Source organism: Cervus elaphus, chromosome 11 (genome assembly GCF_910594005.1).
Source record: "Cervus elaphus chromosome 11, mCerEla1.1, whole genome shotgun sequence".
Taxonomy (NCBI): Eukaryota; Metazoa; Chordata; class Mammalia; order Artiodactyla; family Cervidae; genus Cervus; species Cervus elaphus.
This window is the reverse complement of record NC_057825.1, coordinates 77,568,326-77,589,393: the sequence shown is the minus strand read 5'-3', so window position 1 is coordinate 77,589,393 and position 21,068 is coordinate 77,568,326. Positions and strand designations below refer to the sequence as shown.

Sequence of the window (21,068 nt, the reverse complement as noted above, 5' to 3'; positions counted from 1 at the left end):
TATTGGTTGCTTTCGGTAGCATGGACATTTTTAATATTAATTCTTCCAGCCCATGACTGGATGTCTTTCCATTTACTTGTGTCAACTTTAGTTTCCTTCATTAGTATTTTATTGTTTTTGTTGTATGAAGCTTTTGCCTTCTAGGTTAAGTTTATTTCTAAGTATTTTATTCCTTTTTTAAAAAAATTTTGGCTATTGTTTTGGGATTGTTTTCTTAATTTCCTTTTCAGATAATTCATTGTTAGTGTATATGAACACAATTAATTTTTGTAGGTTGATTTTGTGTCCTGCAACTTTGCTGAATTTATTAGTTCTAACAGTGTTTTTATGGAGTCTTTAGGATTTTCAACAAGTAAGATAATGTCATCTGCAAACAGAGATAATTTTACTTCTGCCTTTCCAATTTGGATGCCTTTTATTTCTTTTTCTTGCTCTATTGCTCTGGCTAGGGCTTCCAGTGGTGTGGTGAATAAAAGTGGCAAGAGTGGGCATCCTTGTTTTGTTATAAATCTTACAGGACAAGCTTTCAGTTTTTCATCATTGGGTATGATATTAGCTATTAATTTTTCTTAGATGACCTTTATTGTGTTGAGGTATGTTCCTTCTGGGTTTTATTTCCTTCTTTAAATTTTCTGGACTTCTTAAGTATTTTTTGTGTGTTATTTGTATGTATGAGGAATCAGATTTTAAATTTGATAGAATTTGTTATATTCCTTAAAAGGCTATTGATTAGTTATATTTATTCTAGCCTCTTAATGTCATATTACTGTCTTAGTTTTCTAATGCTTTTCTAAGAAAATAATAAAAATGTGAACAATGGGAGAAAGGCACTATGAGCACAATTCAAATGAGCCTAAATGGCTTTTAGTTTTATTTTAAAATTAAGAGTTTTTTTTTCCCAGTGTCAAAGTTTTCTACTGTCTATTCAAGTTGTTTTTTCCTTAAGTCATCAAAAAGTATATCTTGGTTAACATCTCTATTAATATGTTTTAATTTTTAAGGACACTTGGCTTTATCACCTGACTGTTGCAGCTGGAAGTAACAATGTGAATGTTGGATCTGAATTTGAACAACTTGTTTGCAAGTTGCTAAATATAGAAGGGGAACCTTGTAAGTTTATAATGTATAAGTCTTTATAGTTTATGAAATGGACCCTAACCCCCTTTGCCTAGTAGAGTTTTCATTTTGTGGATTCCTATATACCCATTCTTACTGGCTTTGCTTGTCATGGACTAGGATTCTCACTGCGGTTCTTCAGCTGCAGGGACACCGTCCTTCTTCAGCATGCTGTATCCTGTCTCACCTCTCTGCCTTTGCTCACATTACTCTCTCTGCTGGACTGCCCTCCCTCCTTCACATTCCCCACCAACCTGGTGAAATCCTGTGTACCTTAGGAGGTCCCCCATCCAGCTCATCCCAACTCAGCAAATGGCTCATAACAGGTGCCTGATAAATGTTAAAATCATGTCCCAATGCACTTCACCGTTTAACCCTTTCATAGCATTTGTTGCTTTGCATTGAATTTTCTTTTTTTTAATGGCTGAAGTTTCCCCATTGAGAGCCTAGATGCTCTACTTAATAGAGATCACATTTTATTTGTGATCTGGCATAGGAATTCAATAAATGTTGATTTTAGGAATGACTTCAAGTTCTTCTTTATCTTTCTATCTCCTCCTGCTCTAGTTTCTTCTCTGCAACTTGCCCCAAGCTCCCTTTCATACACAGTCATCTCCCTACCTAGGTCACCAATCTTTAGCACATTTAAGCAATATAACCAATGTCCTGGTAGACTTGTTTTGGCCTAGAATATTGTACCAACCTTGTCTAACTTTAATTTATCCTAAAGAGAATTATGAGAATCCCAATGGCCTAGAAACTGAAATAAAATAATGTTATCAGAGGTTTTTCATGACTTTTATGACTTAAATTGTGAGCCAGACCTGAATGGCTAATTTCTAAAGGGCTAATTTAATATGAGGCCCAATTAAGTGATTCTTTCTGTTTCTTATTTACATTTCATTTTGTACTTAGCCTCTCAGATATGGAGACACCCTACTTTGTGTCACAGCAAAGAAGGAATCATTTCCCCTCTGACAACACTACCTTCAGAAGCTCTACAGACAGAAGCAATTAAATTATTTAAGGTAAAACTTTATGTGGCATTATATATCAAAAAAACTTGAAGTTAACCTTTGCCAGGGCTTCCCAAATGGTGCTAGTGGTAAAGAACCTGCCTGCCAATGCAGGAGATGCAAGAGACACAGGTTCGATCCTGGGGTTAGGAAGAACCCCTGGAGAAGGGCATGGCAGCCCACTCCAGTATTCTTGCCTGGAGAATCCTATCCTTGCCTGGAGAGAGGAGCCTGGCGGGCTACAGCCCATGGGGTCGCAAAGAGTCAGACATGACTGAGCGACTTAGCACAGCACATATATTGTTAAGCATTTTAATAGGAAAAAATGAAAATCTAGGTTGTAAAGTTTCGCTCTTTTCAAGAAAATTCAAAATATGATAACAATGACAAAATAAACTGAATTAAAGTTAGATGAATTTAATATGCTTTCTGAGTGAGAATTTGAAATTTCTATGATAAACTATGGTTTGGGCCATGTGAAAGACTTAATTATCAGAGTCATTTTCTCTTCAGCTTCTCAGATGGAGAGATTTCTGACATCACCATACCTCACTATTGGGAGAGGAGTCGACACTGTTGTTCTTCTCCAATGCTAATATGCTCAAATTCTTATTACTCAACCTCTATTAAGTCCCTGATCACTTGAAACTTGCCAGTTATATCATTCTTTACCCCTGCCCCATTATCCCCTGGAGAAGAGCATGGCAACCCACTCTAGTATTCTTGCCTGGAGGATCCCATGGACAGAGGAGCCTGACAGGCTACAGTCCATGGGGTCGCAAAGAGTCCAACATGACTGGGTGACTAAAACTTTCACTTTTGTGACACTTTCACTTTCACTTTCCATTATCTCTGTCATCAGTCACCTTCTGGTAACTCCTCAAATTTCGTTAAGGATTTTGGCTCCTAACTCACATTCTTTCTCTCTGCCTGAAACTTTGCCATTACACTAAATGACTTTGCTATCACTTTGCTCACCAATGCTATGACCTTAAGATTCCTGACCTTCTCAGTGTCAGTAAGCTTGCTGTCTACCCTGCTTCACCTTTCCATTCTCCATGCCTCATAAGTACACCACTTCTAAAATCTTAAATCCTAATATGTCTTTCTTTAACCATAATCTCTTAGCCCATGAGCTCTCTTACTTTCTTACTCTTCCATTTCTCATCCTCACTAAGACCTTTTTTTGAGTAATTTATTTTCTTTGAGATCAAGAAAGAGCACTATAGTTCCTTGGGACCTATGGTCCCATGCATTCTTCAGCCAAACTCCTGCCAAGATCCCTGCTGTGGTTTTGCCTGCTTCTGTATTAATTGCATGTGTAATGCTAGAGAGCATCAAATAGCTGTGTGGACTGGAGCCTATGTGACTCTGTGGTCTTCATTCCTCAGGGCCATCTGTCTCTCTTTGCTTGTCTTTGGTCACATCCCCTCAAACTCCATACTCAATGATGCTCCTCAGAACAAATTTAATTTCATTGGAAAAATTAGAGGGCATCAGAAATGATCACCTTGAATCTCTCACCCCAAGAGACTGTCTCATCTGTCTCTTCCTCCGTTACTTCGGTCTCAGAATGTAATGTGTCTTCTGTGGATTCTTGTCTTGACTCTGTGCTGGCACCTTGGTACTTCATTTTCCCCTTAGTCTCTTAGAGTCTTCAGTTTTTAATCTCTTCTTTCTCTTTTTCTTGCCTATGTTCCTCCCATCTCAAAAAATTATTTGCTAGTTACTAGATAATACTAGGGAATTATTGTTAATTTGGGAAGTGGATGATGATGACATGATGCCTATGTGGAAAAATCTGTGTCGGTTGGAGAGCCCTACTGAAGTATTAGTAAAATAACATGATATACATTAAAATACTACAGAAAAAAGTGAGTACAGGGATTGTATGAAACAGATATGGCAAAATGCTTGTTGACAGCTGTTGACACTAGGTAATGGGTACATTATACTATTCTCTCTACTTTTGTTCATGTTTTAAAAATACCATCATGGAGTGTTTTTAAAAATCCACCTGTAGAATACACAAATACCCAAAGTAAGACAGACTTTATACAAATATATTTGAAAGTCTGGATGAAGTGATTGACTATATAACAAAATATAAATGGCCAAAACCAATTACACAGGTGAATAAAAATTTAAACAGGGGAATTTACCAAACTTTGTAAGTATAGATAATTTCAGTGCTGTTCAAGGTGTCCCAAAGCATAGGAAAGAAAGAAATTTTGCAAAATTTTTTTCTTTTACTTTGTTTAAGGTAAAGCTCAAGCTTATATATATATATATATATCAAACATATGTAAGAGTAGAGAGAGTATTATAAAGTATAAGATGCTACCATCCAGCTCCACAGTTGTCAACCTATGACTAGTTTTGTTTTATTCTCCCCATCTCTATTGCTCCCCAAGACTAGGTTATTTTGAAGCAATTCTCAGTCATCATGTCACTAAATTCTCTTTGTGAAGTAGGTAGTATTTTTATACCAAACCCCAGAAAATATTATAGAAAACAGAGCATTTCATACAAAAACTAATCAAATACTAGTAAACAGACTCCAACATTGTATTAAAAGAATACTAATCCTCGGACATATGTATACTTATCACTGATGCATGTTGTTGTCTGGCAGAAATCAGCACAATATTGTAAAGCAATTATCCTTCAATTAAAAATAAATTAAAAAAAATACTAATCATGACTAAGAGAAATTTATTCCTGACCATACTAATAATTGGCTTCCCAGGTGGGTCAGTGGTAAAGAATTCGCCTGCCAAGCAGGAGACACGGGTTCGATCCCTGGGTCGGTAAGATCCCCTGAAGAAGGAAATGGCAACCGTACTCTCGTATTCTTGCCTGGGAAATCCCATGGACAGAGGAGCCTGGAAGGCTACAGTCTATGGGGTCACAAAAGAGTTGGATGTGACCTAGAGACTGAGCAACAGCAACATACTAATAATATTCAATTTAAATGGTCTAAACATTCCAACTACAAGGTAGAAATTGTCAGAATGTATAAAAAAGCAAGATCCAACTATATCCTGTCACAAGCAGTACTTTTTTTGTTTCCTGACATTTCTTATAAGAAAAAAAAGACTAACATTTTTAAATAGCTCTCGCAAAAGATTTCACTCCCAGAACTTTGTTTTACTCTCAAATTTCAATGTCACTAATAAGCCCAATGTATTTAATTCATTGAAACAAATATACATGTAAAACACCATAACTAAAGTTATTTGATACATTTATAACAGTGATTTGGTGTTGTTAAATTAGCATGCATATATTTTTCAGAATTCATAGAACATTTTACGAGTATTGAAGCTGCTTCACATGCCTTTAGGCAATCCATCCCAAACTTCCTCAAGCAAGAGTAGCTACTTCTCTAGTCAAGATCAAAATGAAATTTCACAGTTTTATTACAATGAACTGTTAAAATGAAGAATGATAAGTATTAATATCCTAGTTTGGAAAATGTCTAGGAAAGATTATGCTATAACCTTTTCCTAGTAACCTACTCTAAAATTTAATGTCTTTGGAGGAAAAATACTATGTATTTACATTCACTTTAAGTTATTTAGGCTACTATTTCCCAAAATACTTTCCTCAGTAAACTAGTTCTTAAAGATGCCAATTGATATTACTAGAAAAAAAATAAAGATGAGGAGGGGTTGAACTCTGTTCTGCGTAGAGAGTATAAACATAAACAAGAAAACGTCTTTATGAAGTTTGTATTCCAGTAGACTCTAGAAGCTATTAATGTTCCATATGCCTTTAAAAAGAATGCATATTCTGCTCAGAGGTGGACTGTTCTACAAATTAGGTCAGGTTGATTGATAGTATTGTTTAGGTTTTCTAAATCCATACTGATTTTTCTACCTACTTGTTCTCTCAGATGTTGACAGGGGGTATTGCAGTCTCTCACTTTAATTGTGAATTTTGTCTATTTCTCCTTACAGTCCTATAAGTTGTTGCATCATATATTTTGAAGCTATATTATTAAAACATTTAGAATTGTGATCCCTTCTAGATGAGCTGACCCCTTTATCATTATAAAATGACCCTCTTTATCTCTGGCAGAATTCCTTGCCTGGAAATCTACTTTGTCTGATATTAATGTCACCATTCCAGATTTCTTTTGATTAATGTTATTACAATATATCTTTTCCATCCTTTTATTTATTTATTTATTTTTCAGTTTTTCCATCCTTTTAAACAAAAACTTTTGCTAGTAAGAGGATCAATGTAATTCATGCAGAATAGATCTTACCATTTCTCACCCTGAGTATATCTATTTTTTTCATTTAATTCAGACCTGCCAACTTTTTATAAATGCAGCAGTCGACTCTCCCGCAATTGATTACCACATATCTCTAGCCCAGAGTGCTTTGCAAATCTGTCTGACACATCCTGAGCTACAGAATGAAATTTGCTGTCAGCTCATTAAACAGACAAGATGGAGACAGCCACAGAATCAACCAGGACCACTGCAGGTATGTGTTGATACATATACATGCAATTTTGAATGATGTTGTTTTCCTGATTGTAAGTATAATACATATTCAATATAGATATTTGGAAAACACAAGAAGTATGAAATGGAAAAACAATTATTACTATTTTGATATATATCCTTTCAGTTTCTATAATCTATATATAAATGTTTATATGTGTATATTTATGCACTCACAGTTTTTCACATTACTAACATTACCATGTGCATATACTTTTTAAAAACTATAGAACCTAGTCATTTCCCCTATAGCTTTCAGCAGTCTTCAAAACATTAATACTAGTTGCTTTAATATCAACTGCTATACATTTAGGTTTTTCCAATTACTTTTCCTATGATAAATACCACTACAGTAGACATCTTTGAACCTAAATTTTGTGTGCAAGTCCAGTGAATCTCATTGTGTCCACTTCTAGAATTTTCCATATCTTCAACAGTATTCAGTGTAATTCTTCTGTTAATTTCTTTTCAGGTAAAAAGTAGTACTTCACTATTGATTTTGGATACATTTCCTTAATTATTACAGTCAGATTTATTTTCAGGAGAGTTTTAGTCACTTGTGTTTACTCTTCAATGAATGCTTCTTTTAATATATGCTCACTGACTCCCTGTCAATCACAGGGTAAAATAGAAATTCCTTACCCTAGACTCTTGGGAGTGGTTTTGTGGGACTTGAAACTTGTGCAATGAATACTAAGAAAAAGAACACAAAATTTATTACTTTTACACATTTTAAAAGAACAAATGAGCATGTCATATGACTATGACAGCTCATAAGCCCTGTCCCAGGTATTTGGAGGGGACTTTTTTGTATTGAGCGGGGTTCTGAAACTTAAGCTTCATGTCTATCAGGGGCCCTTCATAATCTGGCTCCAGTGGCCTCCTCTTTCTCCACTTCATTTTATATATCCTGTTTCCAGTGTACATTGAATGAATAAACTCTCCTCATTCTTCGAACAACCCTGCCTTTCATTATCCTTCACCTGGAAACCAGATCCCTCTGCATTCTTCCTACCTGTGGACTTCACAGTCCAACCCAAGCAACATCCCTCCTGTAGATTCTTTCCTGACTCCCGCATCAGTAATCATTCCGTCCATTGGTTATACTTAAAAAAACATTATTACAGTATATTAGTGGTGCTGTATTATAGATTACTGTTTAAATATGTATATAAAATGTCTTCTCCTAGATTGTAAATTCTTCAAGGGCAGGGCCTTTCCCTATTTTCCTTTTTTTGTATGACATTTAAAAAAATATTGAAGTTATACTTACTTAATTAAAAAAAATTAAGATATAAAATAGAATAAGGCCAGAGCAAGAGAATAATAAAAGTCATATATAACTCTATTACCTACAGATACCTCTGTTAATATTTTTGTGCTTGCCCCTTGTTTAGCTATGTATGTATGGGTAGATTGGTTTTGCTTTTTGTATATATTATTTTTTACTACTTTTCAGTTTGCCCTTACTTAGTACCATTACTTATATTTTAGTGAAAGAGTTAACACATAAATGAACAAAAGGGAGCAATTTCCCTAACCTTGTGTAATATCAAAAAGGATTACCATATGATATCCTCTGATACCTCAGTTGTATACAACTGTATACATAACTAGATGGATTATGGTTCTGACCCAATATGAAGCTTTTATGCTTTTATGTATTATAAATGCTCTAAGGAGATGATGTCTATGTGGAAAAAAGCAAAAACATTTTGGGATCAAGAAAGACTCATCATCCCTTCGCTCTCACTTCCTCTCTCGGTCACACTCCCCCTGACTTAGATCTCTGATGACCACGTGGTGTCTAACCTGTGATGCTTCTCTTTGCCCAGGGCTGGCAACTCTTGGCGCTCTGTGTTGGGCTCTTCCTTCCCCATCATCCTTTCCTGTGGCTCCTCAGGCTCCACCTAAAGAGAAATGCAGATTCCAGGTACGCAGAGTTCTAGACAGCTGTCCCATTTATGTGGCCTCTGTGTCTGCAATAAATCATAGGTATTTAGTAACCTGCCAGGTACATCTGTGGAAGAATGTGTGAAACAAATGTTGATACAGGAAGCCTTTGGTTATCATTTATGCAGAGCTAGAAAAATATTTCCTTTGTTACGTAAAATCTCTCATGCAAGGTTGCACTAAAAGCTTGAAAAGCTGACAAAGAATATTTTAAGTTAAAAGTCTATGTACATTTCAAGTATGAATGTCTTATCGCTAGTGGGTGTTCATCCAATAAAAGCAGCTATTTTGTTTCCTTATTTTTTCTATTACTATTTTCTTCACATTTAATTCTTTTATATAGAAGACTTCTCTGATAGTCTTCCCACCTTTTATAGTTGTATGTATTTGAATTACCTCAGAATTTTTACTCCTTTGAAAAAGACTTTTCCAATTCACTGTTAGAATGACTTTCTTACAGTGGGGCCTAGGGTGTCCAGCCAAGGGTGATTGGGATCATTTTGTCCAAGAGGTTCATATTAGGTTGTTTAAATAGACTCTGGGACTCAAACAAATGGTGAAACGAAAAAGCAGCTTGGAAGCAGTAGGAAAATATCTTCCAGCTCATAATATGTTTTTGGGGACTCTGTCATCAAGGTCATGTGATTACAATTGTAGTCACTGAGAACCACCCGCCCCCTACACAGGTGAGATTTTAAAGCCCACCTAAAAGGCACTTGAATGCACATATATTTAGGTACATTATCAATCTGCTTTTATAAATGAAATAAAAATTATATGTAACAAATAAGGACAAATAAGATCTCTATCCAGCTTTTACTGGATTTATTTACCGCAGCAGTTTAGTTTAATACTTAGCATTTTTAAAGAAGTACATGTTTTGTAAAGAAGGAATATTTATTTATTTATTTGGCTGGGCCAGGTCTTAGCTGTGATATGTAGGATCTAGTCCCCTGACCACATCAAACCTGGACCCCCTGCCTTGGGAGCACAGAATCTTAGCCACTGGACTGTTAGGGAAGTCCCAAGGAAAATACATTTTTATTTTTGTTTGAAGATATTTTCTTATCTTGCTCAGCAGGAATGGCATTAACTTCTGTGTTCTTCAAAAGAGAACTCTCTTCACCATGCACTCCTTATGTTATCCTGTTCTAGTCTTTATACAGTTATTTTCTTTATATTTGTTAATATAATCACTATATGTTGACCATGTAATGTCTGGTAATTTTAAATTTCTTTTGTGATTATAATAATATAATAATGATGAAGATTGCTTTGTGGGAGGTGTGTGGGAAAGTAAAGACACTAGAATTTGAGAAAGGTGACAACAGTTAATATTATCACTCAATAATGATAATATTAATATATATCAATATCTATAATATTAATTTTATATAATTGTGATTATGATAATTAACATTATATAATATTAATGTATATTAATATAGCAGTTAATATTATCATTCAATAATGATAATATAATATGCTGTCAACATTAGCATGATACATTGTAACAATGTACACCAAGGAAAGTTTCCTTAATGGTTGCATATATCTTAATTAAATTTATTCTTAGGTTTTATCTTAAGTTTTGTATTATAGGACAGAGTTTGGAAAATATGCCATTTACTGCCAGAGATGTGTAGAAAGAACACAACAGAATGGAGATCGAGAAGCAAGACCCTCAAGAATGGAGATTCTTTCCACCCTTCTTCGAAACCCATATCATCATTCTTTGCCCTTCAGCATCCCTGTGCACTTCATGAATGGAATATATCAGGTAAATTAGACTTTCTACCCAATGAACACGTGCTTAGCCCAGAATCCTGTGTATAACCTCAGTGGTGTTGAGAGGTGGGACTGTCACCCTATTTCTGTCAGCAGCTGGCAGTGATAAACATGCAAATATATTAGATTTTCTGTCAGGATAGTTGAGTTTTGAAACAGTTTTGCTAAAAAACAATGCATACTAAAATATCCATATTGAATGAAATGAGGGAGGATTTTCATTACCATTATAATTCTGATGGAGAAAGCAAAATTACTTCAGTTGAGGGCTTCCCCCAACAGTGTACCAGCTAGGTGAGGAAATGATTACTGACATGGGATGTGTACAGGTTTAGTCCCTTTAAAGTCTCCACATCTTAGGAATTCTCTGGGAAAACTGTCCAGGCCCTTCCAACTCACATCTAGGTGATTGCCTATTAACTAGCAAATGTATTCCAGAGCTGGCAGTTGGTCTTTTTATCATGGAATTCAGATACTGCATATTAAAGAAACAAAATTAAATGCTTAAAAGTGTTCATATGTTTAAGTGTATTTCTTTTTTGTTTTTTTTTCCCCTTTGCTTGAAGATTACATACTGTTCTGTAGTTCCTAATGGGCCAGCATAATATCTCTGCAAAAGGTTTATAGCTCTCAAATGATCTTTCTATTTTGAATTCATGTCTGTTGACTGAAGCCAGGAATTCTTATGTCAGGCTAATGACTAAGATGACATTAATTTTCTCCAGTGGAACTTTGAAAAAAAGTTAAAGCACCTAGATAAATATATGTTATTAATCGTGCATCATGTATGCCCTGTTTCCCCCCTGAAATCTAGGTTTGAAATGTCTGTACCTTTTTATTAAGAGAAGGACTATGTTGTTTCTGTTTAGGTAGTTGGATTTGATGCATCCACCACAGTGGAAGAGTTTTTGAATACTTTGAACCAAGATACAGGAATGAGGAAGCCAGCACAGTCTGGATTTGCATTGTTCACAGATGATCCTTCCGGCCGGGATTTAGAGCATTGTCTTCAAGGAAACATCAAGGTAAAACCAACTCCTTTTAAGGAGGCAGACCCAGCAAACAGCAAAGAAGTTACTCTGCTATTTGCAAAAAGTTTAGTTCAAGAATTTTCCAAAAATATAAGCAATCTAATCTTCATAATAAAAAAATGTTTTCGGACTTTGTTGAAGCCAAGGAATTCTGAACAAAATCTGTACACACATATATTGTTAGTGTTGTTTAGTTGCTAAGTGGTGTCTGACTTTCTGTGACCCCATAGACTGTATCCCACCAGGTTCTTCTGTCCATGGGATTTTCCAGGCAAGAATACTGGAGTGGGTTGCCATTTCCTACTGCAGGGGATATTCCTGACCCAGAGATCAAACCCACATCTCCTGCATTGGCAGGCAGATTTTTTTTTACCACTGAGCCACCAGGGAAACCCCTCACACACATACATCCTACATGTTAAAGAGAGGAAGCGGATTAATAATAGTAACAATACCCTAAATATTAAGATAGAAAGAGTGGAGGTATGGAAGCTCTAATAAAATGGCTTTCCGTTTTATTCATTCACTCAGCAGTATCCATTTAACTGTATATTGTGTCCCAGGGCTTCCTGGGTAGCACAGTGGTGAAGAATCTGCCTGTCAATGCAGGGGACAGAAGAGATACAGGTTTGATCTCTGGGTCAGGAAGATCCTCTGGGGTAGTAAATGACAACCCACTCCAGTATTCTTGCCTGGAAAATTCCACAGACAGAGGAACCTGGCAGGCTATAGTCCATAGGGTTGCCAAAAGTTGGACACGACTGTGCACTCACACATACACATTATGTCCCAGGAGCTGGAGCAGACAGACCCTTTGGGGAATATAAAGAAGGAGCAGAAATATTCCCTGCGCATAGTGAACTCCTAATCTTCTTAGGGGAGAGTAGCCTTATACACTGATAACCTTAAAATTGAAAATGATAAATAGTTTAAGAATGTGGTGCGCATTCTACAGAGGAAAAGATTACATTCAGTAGAAATTAGGGAAGAGCTCATCTGGACTTTGACTGGTAGAAAATGCACCAGGCTTCCCTGGTGGCTCAGATGGTAAAGAAACTGCTTGCAATGCGGGAGACGTGGGTTTGATCCCTGGGTTGGGAAGATCCCCTGAAGAAGGAAATGGCAACCCACTCCAGTATTCTTACCTGGAGAATCCCATGGACTGAAGAGCCTGGCGGGCTTCACTCCATGGGGTTGCAAGGAGTCGGACCTGACTGAGCAACTAACACAGACAAGAAAATGCACCTGTGGAAATAAAGAAGTGATTCCAGACATAGGGAAGCTCATGAGCAAAGACAGAAAATTGGAAGATTCTTTAAAAATGTTTTCTAGGTCATAGTAAAATAGCTTTAATGAAGTTTCCATCTAGCGATGGCAACGATTAAAAACATAGGATACAGAACCATAAGGAACCTTAGAGAAATAACCCACTTATTTTGCAAATGAGGAAACCAAGGCCTAGAATGAAAAATAATTTATGGCAAATCAAATAGCTGGAACCAGGTCTGGATCCTCTTACTTGACATGGTCCTTATTGCTCTTGGGAATAAGTACCTTGTTATGGAGTAAAGATACTTCTCTGATTTGGAGATGAAATATTTGGGGCAAAGCAAGCAATACACCCATAAGTTCAGAGCATATAAAACATCAGTACTTTCATGTAACTCCCAAAGCCCAGCTGCATTTGCAGAATGATCGGTTGGATCTCCATGGGTTAAATATGCAATATGTTAAAACTCATACTTAGTTCCTTAGGAGTGCTGGTCAGGAGATAGGATTTCCACCCCACTCCCACCTGTTTCTTCAGCTGCATTTTGAGGCATCTAAATAAATGAATGTCTTTTTCTTTGCCGTTTCAAGTATATCCTGTTCAGATCAACAATTCCAAATGTAAATTTCTGAGACAGACATCCCTTGAATACTTTTAATAATTGATCAAGAAGATAAGCTAGTATTTTTGGTTGACTTGAGCTGAGTAAATATCAGGGGCTTTGGTGAATAATTGCTTACCCCATAATTTTAAAAACTTTTATTTATTATTCTGTAAATGACAAGATTTTTTTAAATTTATCTTGTTCCTGAAGAATTTTTGTTCTTTCCCCAAGAACCTTAACATTATATTTCAGATTTCTTTGGTATAACTTCAGTTATTCCAATCTTTTTAAACTCAGAAGGCGGAAAAGTTGCTTTTCAGTGACTAAATCATGAAAAAATTCCTGGAATCTTCTTGTTTCCAGTCTCATGCAATCCTTCATTAAGTTTCCTTTTTGAGTAAAAAATTCATGGCCATAGTCCAAAGTTAATGTGTGTCCGAAAGGATAAGAGGACCAAAGAGTGATTTATAATTAAATTCTAAACTCAGAGCTGCAGAAGCTTAAAACAGAAAGCTTCAGTCCATTTGGTTTGATTGTATTAATTGAAAATTTTCAGTCTGTAGACATGCTTGTCTTCAAGAAATACCCAATGTGAAAAACATTATGAATCTCCATTTTCTACTTCCCTTCTAGATTTGTGACATTATCTCTAAATGGGAACAGGCTTCTAAAGAACAACAGCCTGGGAAATGGGAAGGTACGAGAACTGTTCGTCTCACTTATAAAAACAGGTGTGTAATACCATCGCCAAGAGCCAAAGAGTATACCTTTATTTTCAAATCATGCACCTAAAATTTAGTTTCCTGTTTAATAGCCTTAAAAGTTACATTTATTTATATGTTTTCCTAAAATGGTAGCTCTATTTCTGTAGGAAGAAACTGTCACCTAAAATTTTGTCTCTAGTTGTAGTAATTGTAGTAATATCATGAATAATTGTGTTTTATAAAAATATGTATTTGGACAAAGATTAGAAGAAAACTATAAGGAAAAAAGTAGTTGCTCTCTTAGGGCAGTTGATACAGTTTTTCACTTTCAAAATTTTCTTTAACACTAATATTACATTTTTTCCATAAGACTGAATATTCAAATATCCTACTGCAGATCTGTAATAAGAATCGTTTGTTTACCCAAGTCTTTTAGAAGTGGTATGTTCATATTCATTCATTCTTGTTCTTTCATATTCTCTCTTCCTCTGTATTTATTGAGTTTCATCTATAAGCCCAGCACTTAGCTGGATGCTTTGGATGAAATAGTAATAAACAAACACACAATCCCTGATCTTTTGGAATTTACAGGCTATTGAGGAAGATAGTTGCTAATTTTTCTCTAAAAGAAAAGTGCATGTCTGTGTGAGAGCACTTAACAAGAATCCTGTCCTAGACTGGAGGCTTTGGGAGGTTTCTTTGAGGAAATGATGCTTATGTCAAGATCAGAAGGAGGCTGAGAGTGAAAGCACTGAAACCGGTAGAAAAGGATGTACAAAGCCTGTAGAGGGAGGCTGAGCAGTGTTTCAGGAACTGGGAAAGAGCTGGTAGGACTTGCTCAACAAAGAAAATTTATTTCAGTATTTATTTATTGATTTTTGGCTATGCCAGGTCTTTGTTGCTCTGCAAGGACTTTCTCTAGTTGCGATCCAAGGGTTTCCCATTGTGATGGCGTCTCCTGCTGCTGAGCGCGGGCTCCAGAGCACACGCGCTCAGTAGTTGTAGTTCTTGGGCTTAGTTGCCTCTTGACACGTGGGATCTTCCCTGACCAGGGTTCATACCTGTGTGTCCGGCATTGGCAGGTAGATTCTTAACCACAGGACCACCAGAGAAGCCCACAACAGGTACAGTTTTAATAGACTTTAGCATATGGTCAGAAACTAGGGTTTTCTTTATTCTTTTTTTAAAAACAAAAAAACAAAACAAAAAAAAAACCACTTCTTTTCTTCCATGTATGAGCAGAAGGTGGTATTTAATAAACAGTGTTCACTGACCAGGTCACATTAACTGTACAACAACAACAAAAAATGTATTTTGCTTCTTTTATTTGACTCTTATACTTCATAAAATAAGGGATCTAAGATATCAGAGTAAGAGTCTGGTAGAGTTATTGCTGTAGTCTTGACTTTAAAATTTTTAGAGGCCTACTTTTGGAATATGTTCCTAGCTCTGATATTGAGATGTAAGAAGTTAAGGTACTATATAACAGAAAGAATGTAACAGCCTTTGATCCAGTTCAGGATCTCTTTTTCTGATCATTTATCCCAGAGAAATACCCACATAAGTGGGAAAGAGTATTCCAGTAATTTTTGTAACAGTGAAAAATAAATGTGTTAACGGGACACATGTTTATTAGTAGGAGAATGGTTAAATAAATATTGTGCATTCATACTGTGGATTCCTCTCATACACTCAGCCACTAAAAGGCCACCACTGTTTGAACAGACTCCTTTGATCTGAATAAAAGGTCCAGGTGGCGGTAATAATAAAGAACCCACCCGTCAGTGCAGGAGACCTAAGAGATAACATGTTCAATCCTCGGGTCAGGAAGATCCCCTGGAGAAGGGAATGGCAACCCACTCCAGCATTCTTGCCTAGGCAACCCCATGGACAGAGGAACCTGGCTGGCTAAGGTCCATAGGATCGCAGAGAGTTGGGCATCACTGAAGCGACTTAGCTCATGAGCCACTAGAGCCTCTCTGTTCAGGGATCATGAGCTGAGTGATTCACAAGAGTTCTGGGTAATGAGACGGTGACTGTTGAGCTTTGGTATCTAAGATTTTAAAATCCTGTGCTCCTAGAGATATGCAGGATTACTTAGGTAGTAAAAATCGAACAGGCTCTCGTCCTGGAGGAATCTGTTTCCACCCTGGCCCTTTCATGCCTGGCACGAAACAGCAGCTGGAAGTTAGGACCTTCTAGATGATGGTTTTAGTTCTGTGGTCTCTGGGAGCAGTGATTCTCAAAGTGTGGGTCCTGGATCTGCAGCTTCAGTATCACATGGAAACACATTGAAATGCCCATTATTTGGTCCCACTTCAGACCTATTGAATTAGAATCCCTGGGGAAAAGGCCCCGGAGTCTATGTTTTAACAATTCTCCAGGTGATTCTTACTCATGCCAAGTTTGGAGAAGCACTGATCCAGAGGTCCATGTTGCTGCCTGTATCTTTTGTGGAAGGAAGCCAGCACCTGGACCTGACCTGCTTGGTTTTTTTATGTATTTAGAAGAGGTTCAGGAATGCTCATTTGGTTTTGTTGGCACTAAATGGAATTATGTCCGTGTCTAAGACTATTGCTAATAATGCATATCTTACAAATGCTGAATACATACTGATTTTGACTATGATGGCCACAGTTGGAACCAAAATTAAATGGATGAAATGGAGAAAGGTGGTCTGAAAGAGACATAAGAATAATGTGCCAGCTCTAGCAAATTCCACCAGGAAGGACAAAAGCAATCATGAATAACACATTGCCTTGCTGGCAAAAAAAAAAAACACACAAGCAATTTCATGACAGTATCTTTAACATCAGAAGAAAAGCAATTCAACTATAAGGTTTAATCTTTAACAGAAATCTGAAACGGCTGGGTAGCCACAGCTATGAGAAAGTACTGTTTCTAAATGTGATCATGCTTTGCATATGTGTATAAATAGCTTAGGAAATGAGCCCTAATGCCCAGTGACACAGTTACGAGGGGAACTGGCTGTGACCTACCACACAGCTATAGATTTGATTCTTCATCTGTCAAGTAGCACTGTGATAAGCAAAACTAAAGCACCACCTCTCTTTATCATGGAATTTTTATTTATGTTTAGTAAGTTATAGAATTTTAATTATTTAGATTAGACGTGAAAGGTCTAATTAATAGGTTTTGAACTTATTCTCATTTGGAAAACTCTGGTAATAAAACTATTTGGTAATGTTTAAATTCTACTCATATCTATTAATAAACCACTTATTTAATTTGGTTTCTTACTGTCTATTTGAAATTCCAAAATCAAGGCATGTTCTTAACAAAACTAAGCTGGCAAGGGTCTTTCCCTATAGAGAACAGCTCTTCTTGCTCCCCTCTTTGAAGCAAAAGTTTATTATCAATAATTCTGTGTTGTTATTATTCTCTGGATCATAGTTTAAGGTTCCCACCTCTGCCACCTTTAGTGCACTGTGAGAGCATGAATATTGAATCCTAAACCAAGAAGCCTCTTGACAGGTCACCTCGTTTATCCCATTTCTTCCAGCTGTGTTCATGTCAAAAAAAAAAAAAAAAGCTCCCTGTATGAAGAGACTGTTGTGAGTCTAAAGACCTCTAGAGAAGAATCACTATCATAGTAGTAGTAATAATAACTACCACCAGTATTTATTGAGCACTTAACCGTATACCAGGCCCTGTGCTGAGCTCTTTATATGCATCATCTCATTTAATCCTAACAGCACCTCTCAGTAAGTATTATCATCATCTCTATCGTATAGATGAGGAAACTGAAGCTTTAGAGAGTTAAACCATTTACCCAAGGGTACAGAAGGATTTTTCAAGGTTTTTCTGGCAAATAATTTCCATATTTTTCAATTCTCACCACCATTCTTTATCCATTCATGCCATAAACATCTCTCCAGTGTCTGCCAGTGCCAGGTCTTACTGAAGCCCTAGAGATTCAAAAGTGAATAGGTGTTTCCTGCCTTGTAGAATCTTACAGCTCATGTAGGACATGAATTCTTAGTAATGAGACTAATGCCGTAGCAGTCACACTCGAGCGGAGCAGTAGAGGACATGGCCTCTGGGAGAAACTGCTGGATTAGCATCCTGGCTCCCCCACTCACTCTGTGGCCATGAGCAAGTCACTCACCATCTCTGGGCCTCAGGTCCCCTCAGCGTGAAATGGAGATGGAAACAGTACCTACTTAGGGTCACCTGAAGGACTAAATGTTAGCAGATGTAAAGCAGTTGGATCAGGGCCTGCTTACACAGTAGATGCCCCAATGATATTCGCTCTTACTGTGAATATAACATGTCTGTGTGCAAGGTGTTGTGGGAGCAGAGAGGAAGGCTTTGCAGTAGATGACTCCTGAGCACAGGACTAGAGGAGGTGGCCGTAGACGCCGGGGGAGAACAGGGAAGGGGGGACAGGTCACATGGCAGGTTTTGTAGTGTTATCAGCAGGCCATGGTGGACAGAGGAGTGAAGGAGGGTGAAGGGAGAGTGAAGGCAAGCTGCTCCTTCAGTAGGTTTACGTGGTGATGAGAAAGGCAACAGTAGGAAACACATGCTCTGAGGACTGAAATCTGGAGCTGGTTGGAGGCTAGCTAAAGGACTACCCAGCAGTACCGGGAGAGCTCTGCCCCATTTGGAGTGGTGTGTGTTTGCTGATACTGGTCCACTTAGTGATGTGGTTTCCATCACACAGTATTCAGTTTCCTCGATGTCAAGTGAGGACATTTGGGAATGCCCCTGCCAGCCAACATGTGCCCTCCTGCTGTGACAGAAGCCCCACTTCTCTGCTTCAGACCCCTTCAGGGTTGGGGAGCAGTTGGAAGCTAGTCATATTGGGACAGACTTAGACTGTGTTCTGTGGGGCCTTTCCTATTCAAGATCCGTGGGTTTGATTTTCTGACTTCTTTATCATTTGGGGGACTTGTTAGTTCCTCTCCACATTCTCTCCAAATCCCTGTATAGTTGTTGGAGCCCAGGCTGTTCCATTAGGGGCCTGAGCCTGTGATTCCTACAAGTTGTGTTCCTGTATGTGTGTCTGGAATTGTTTTTCTCTTTTGTGCCCATACTGCTTCATCTTCCCTTCCCAGGTGCAGTCTCACTGGCAGGCCAGAAATGATAGAAGATGCACTTTAGATCTTCTTGTCTGTAGCCATCTGAACATTTAGTTCTTTTCTCCCTCCTATTGCATTACCATTTCAGACTTTTACTAAGAACCTTCCAGTGGCTACACTTAGCTAAATAAACCCTAGTGCATGATAGTGATGAATAAGACAGAGTTCTTAACTTCAAGTGAAGGAAATATGCTAAGTACAAAAATGTTCACATGCCAGAAAAGGAGGGCTTTCATCTTAAATTTTATTCTTTTTGTTCTATATCCCTTTGCTGACATCATTTTGAATTTAGAATCTATTTCTGTTACCCAACCATGTTCTTCTACCAGTTAACAGTTTGCCATCACGCAGACACAGATAATTATTTTTTTCAAGAAATCACTCTGAATGATGGCCCAGGCCAGTGACTCTTAAGCTGGCGTGAACAGAAAGAATTATCAGAACAATGGGGAAGAAGAGCTTTTCAAAGTACACCCCCGCCCCCCGCCCATGCTTCCCCTGAGAGTCTGGCCTGCTGCCCTCTCATTTCTTGCTATTTGAGATAATTACCATGAGAAATTTTGTAACTGATGATAGTGTGTCCTCTTCTTCAAGTGGATGGGGAAAAAAGGCTGGAAATCCAGTTATAGTTAATTGAGCACACACCTGACAAATGTCGGATCTAAATCTCTTTTCCTGCCACGGTGTTGTCATGACAATGTTAAGGCATGTCACCGTGCTGCTTACCCGCCCCACTGTCGCAGTATTTACAGTGTTTACAGGGCTCTCTGCCTGCTCTGTAGCCTAGAGTCAGAGCCTCAGAAACCTCATATAAAGAAGTGGCCCAGGACTTCCCTAGTGGTCCAGTGGTTAAGAATCTTCCTTGCAATACAGAGGACACGGGTTCAATCCCTGGTTGGGGAACTAAGATCCCACATGCTGCAGGGCAACTAAGCTGGTGCGCTGCAACTGCTGGAGCCCTCACGCCGCAACTAGAGAGACTCCACATGCCACAAGGAAAGATCTGCACGGTGCAAAGAAGATTCTGCATGATGTATCTAAGATCCAACACAGCCAAATAAATAAATAAAATTTAAAAGAACAAAGAAACAGTACAGTGATTAAATACAGAGGGTCACTGAATCGATGAAGACCTAGGTGAACAAAAGCCAGATCATATTTCAACAAGTAATAATGATAGCATGTAAACTATATTTGAGATCCTAGGGCTGTTTATCAGAATGTGGCAAAAAAAAAAAAAAGTCAAAACATTTAAATGTGCAATTACAACTGCCCCCATTTGACCATTTGATATTGATTTTTAATTGAAACCTTAATTTCCTATTCCCTGTTATGTCCAAGGTGTGTAGGAAAGATCAGGAGTGTTTTTAAAATTGGGTTGATACAGCCCACGGGTGTCAGGTCCTTCCTCAGTAGCAGCTAAGGTATTTCAGGGCATAAAAATAGCATAGAAGCACCCCTCAACCTCAGCTTCAGAGCAGTTTTTCTCAGTTTGCTGGTAAATGTTATAAAGAATAGAAACAGAGTTCATCAACAGATTGTAATGTTTGTATCACTGAGAGAACTATTGTTAGAACAACCCCATATCAGTCCTCTGGATTTCTCTTTACCTTCCTCTTTTGTAAGTATATCATTTAATGAAAAATTTCCTCTTTTTTTACAGATTATATTTCTCAATGCAAGTTCGAGGAGAGACTGAGAGAGAAAAGTTGCTGTTAATGTATCAGACAAATGATCAAATAGTAAATGGACTTTTTCCTCTGAACAGGGACCTGGCATTAGAAATGGCAGCTCTTTTAGCTCAGGTAACTTCCATGTTATGTAGAGCAATATTTTGTAAAGATAAAATGCTAATTTCTTCACTGAATTAAACATACTAAAACAATATACTTTTCATAATTCTTTAAATTCAGTTTGCTGTGATTAACACCTTAAGAATTACAGGCATTATAATTACAGTTTGAC

The 21,068-nt window shown here is 37.5% G+C and overlaps 1 protein-coding gene across 2 annotated transcripts in view; it reads left to right on the top strand.

Moving 5' to 3' along the window:
• The window catches only part of PLEKHH2 (pleckstrin homology, MyTH4 and FERM domain containing H2), a 95,808-nt gene that overhangs the window by 60,263 nt on the left and 14,477 nt on the right, over positions 1 to 21,068 (top strand). For both annotated transcript variants that reach the window (XM_043918135.1, XM_043918134.1), the window contains 8 exons: positions 1,002 to 1,110; positions 2,032 to 2,144; positions 6,449 to 6,628; positions 8,484 to 8,581; positions 10,204 to 10,381; positions 11,259 to 11,414; positions 13,928 to 14,025; positions 20,767 to 20,908. In XM_043918135.1, coding sequence (XP_043774070.1) covers positions 1,002 to 1,110; positions 2,032 to 2,144; positions 6,449 to 6,628; positions 8,484 to 8,581; positions 10,204 to 10,381; positions 11,259 to 11,414; positions 13,928 to 14,025; positions 20,767 to 20,908 — 1,074 coding nt within the window. The remainder of the gene's footprint in view (positions 1 to 1,001; positions 1,111 to 2,031; positions 2,145 to 6,448; positions 6,629 to 8,483; positions 8,582 to 10,203; positions 10,382 to 11,258; positions 11,415 to 13,927; positions 14,026 to 20,766; positions 20,909 to 21,068) is intronic.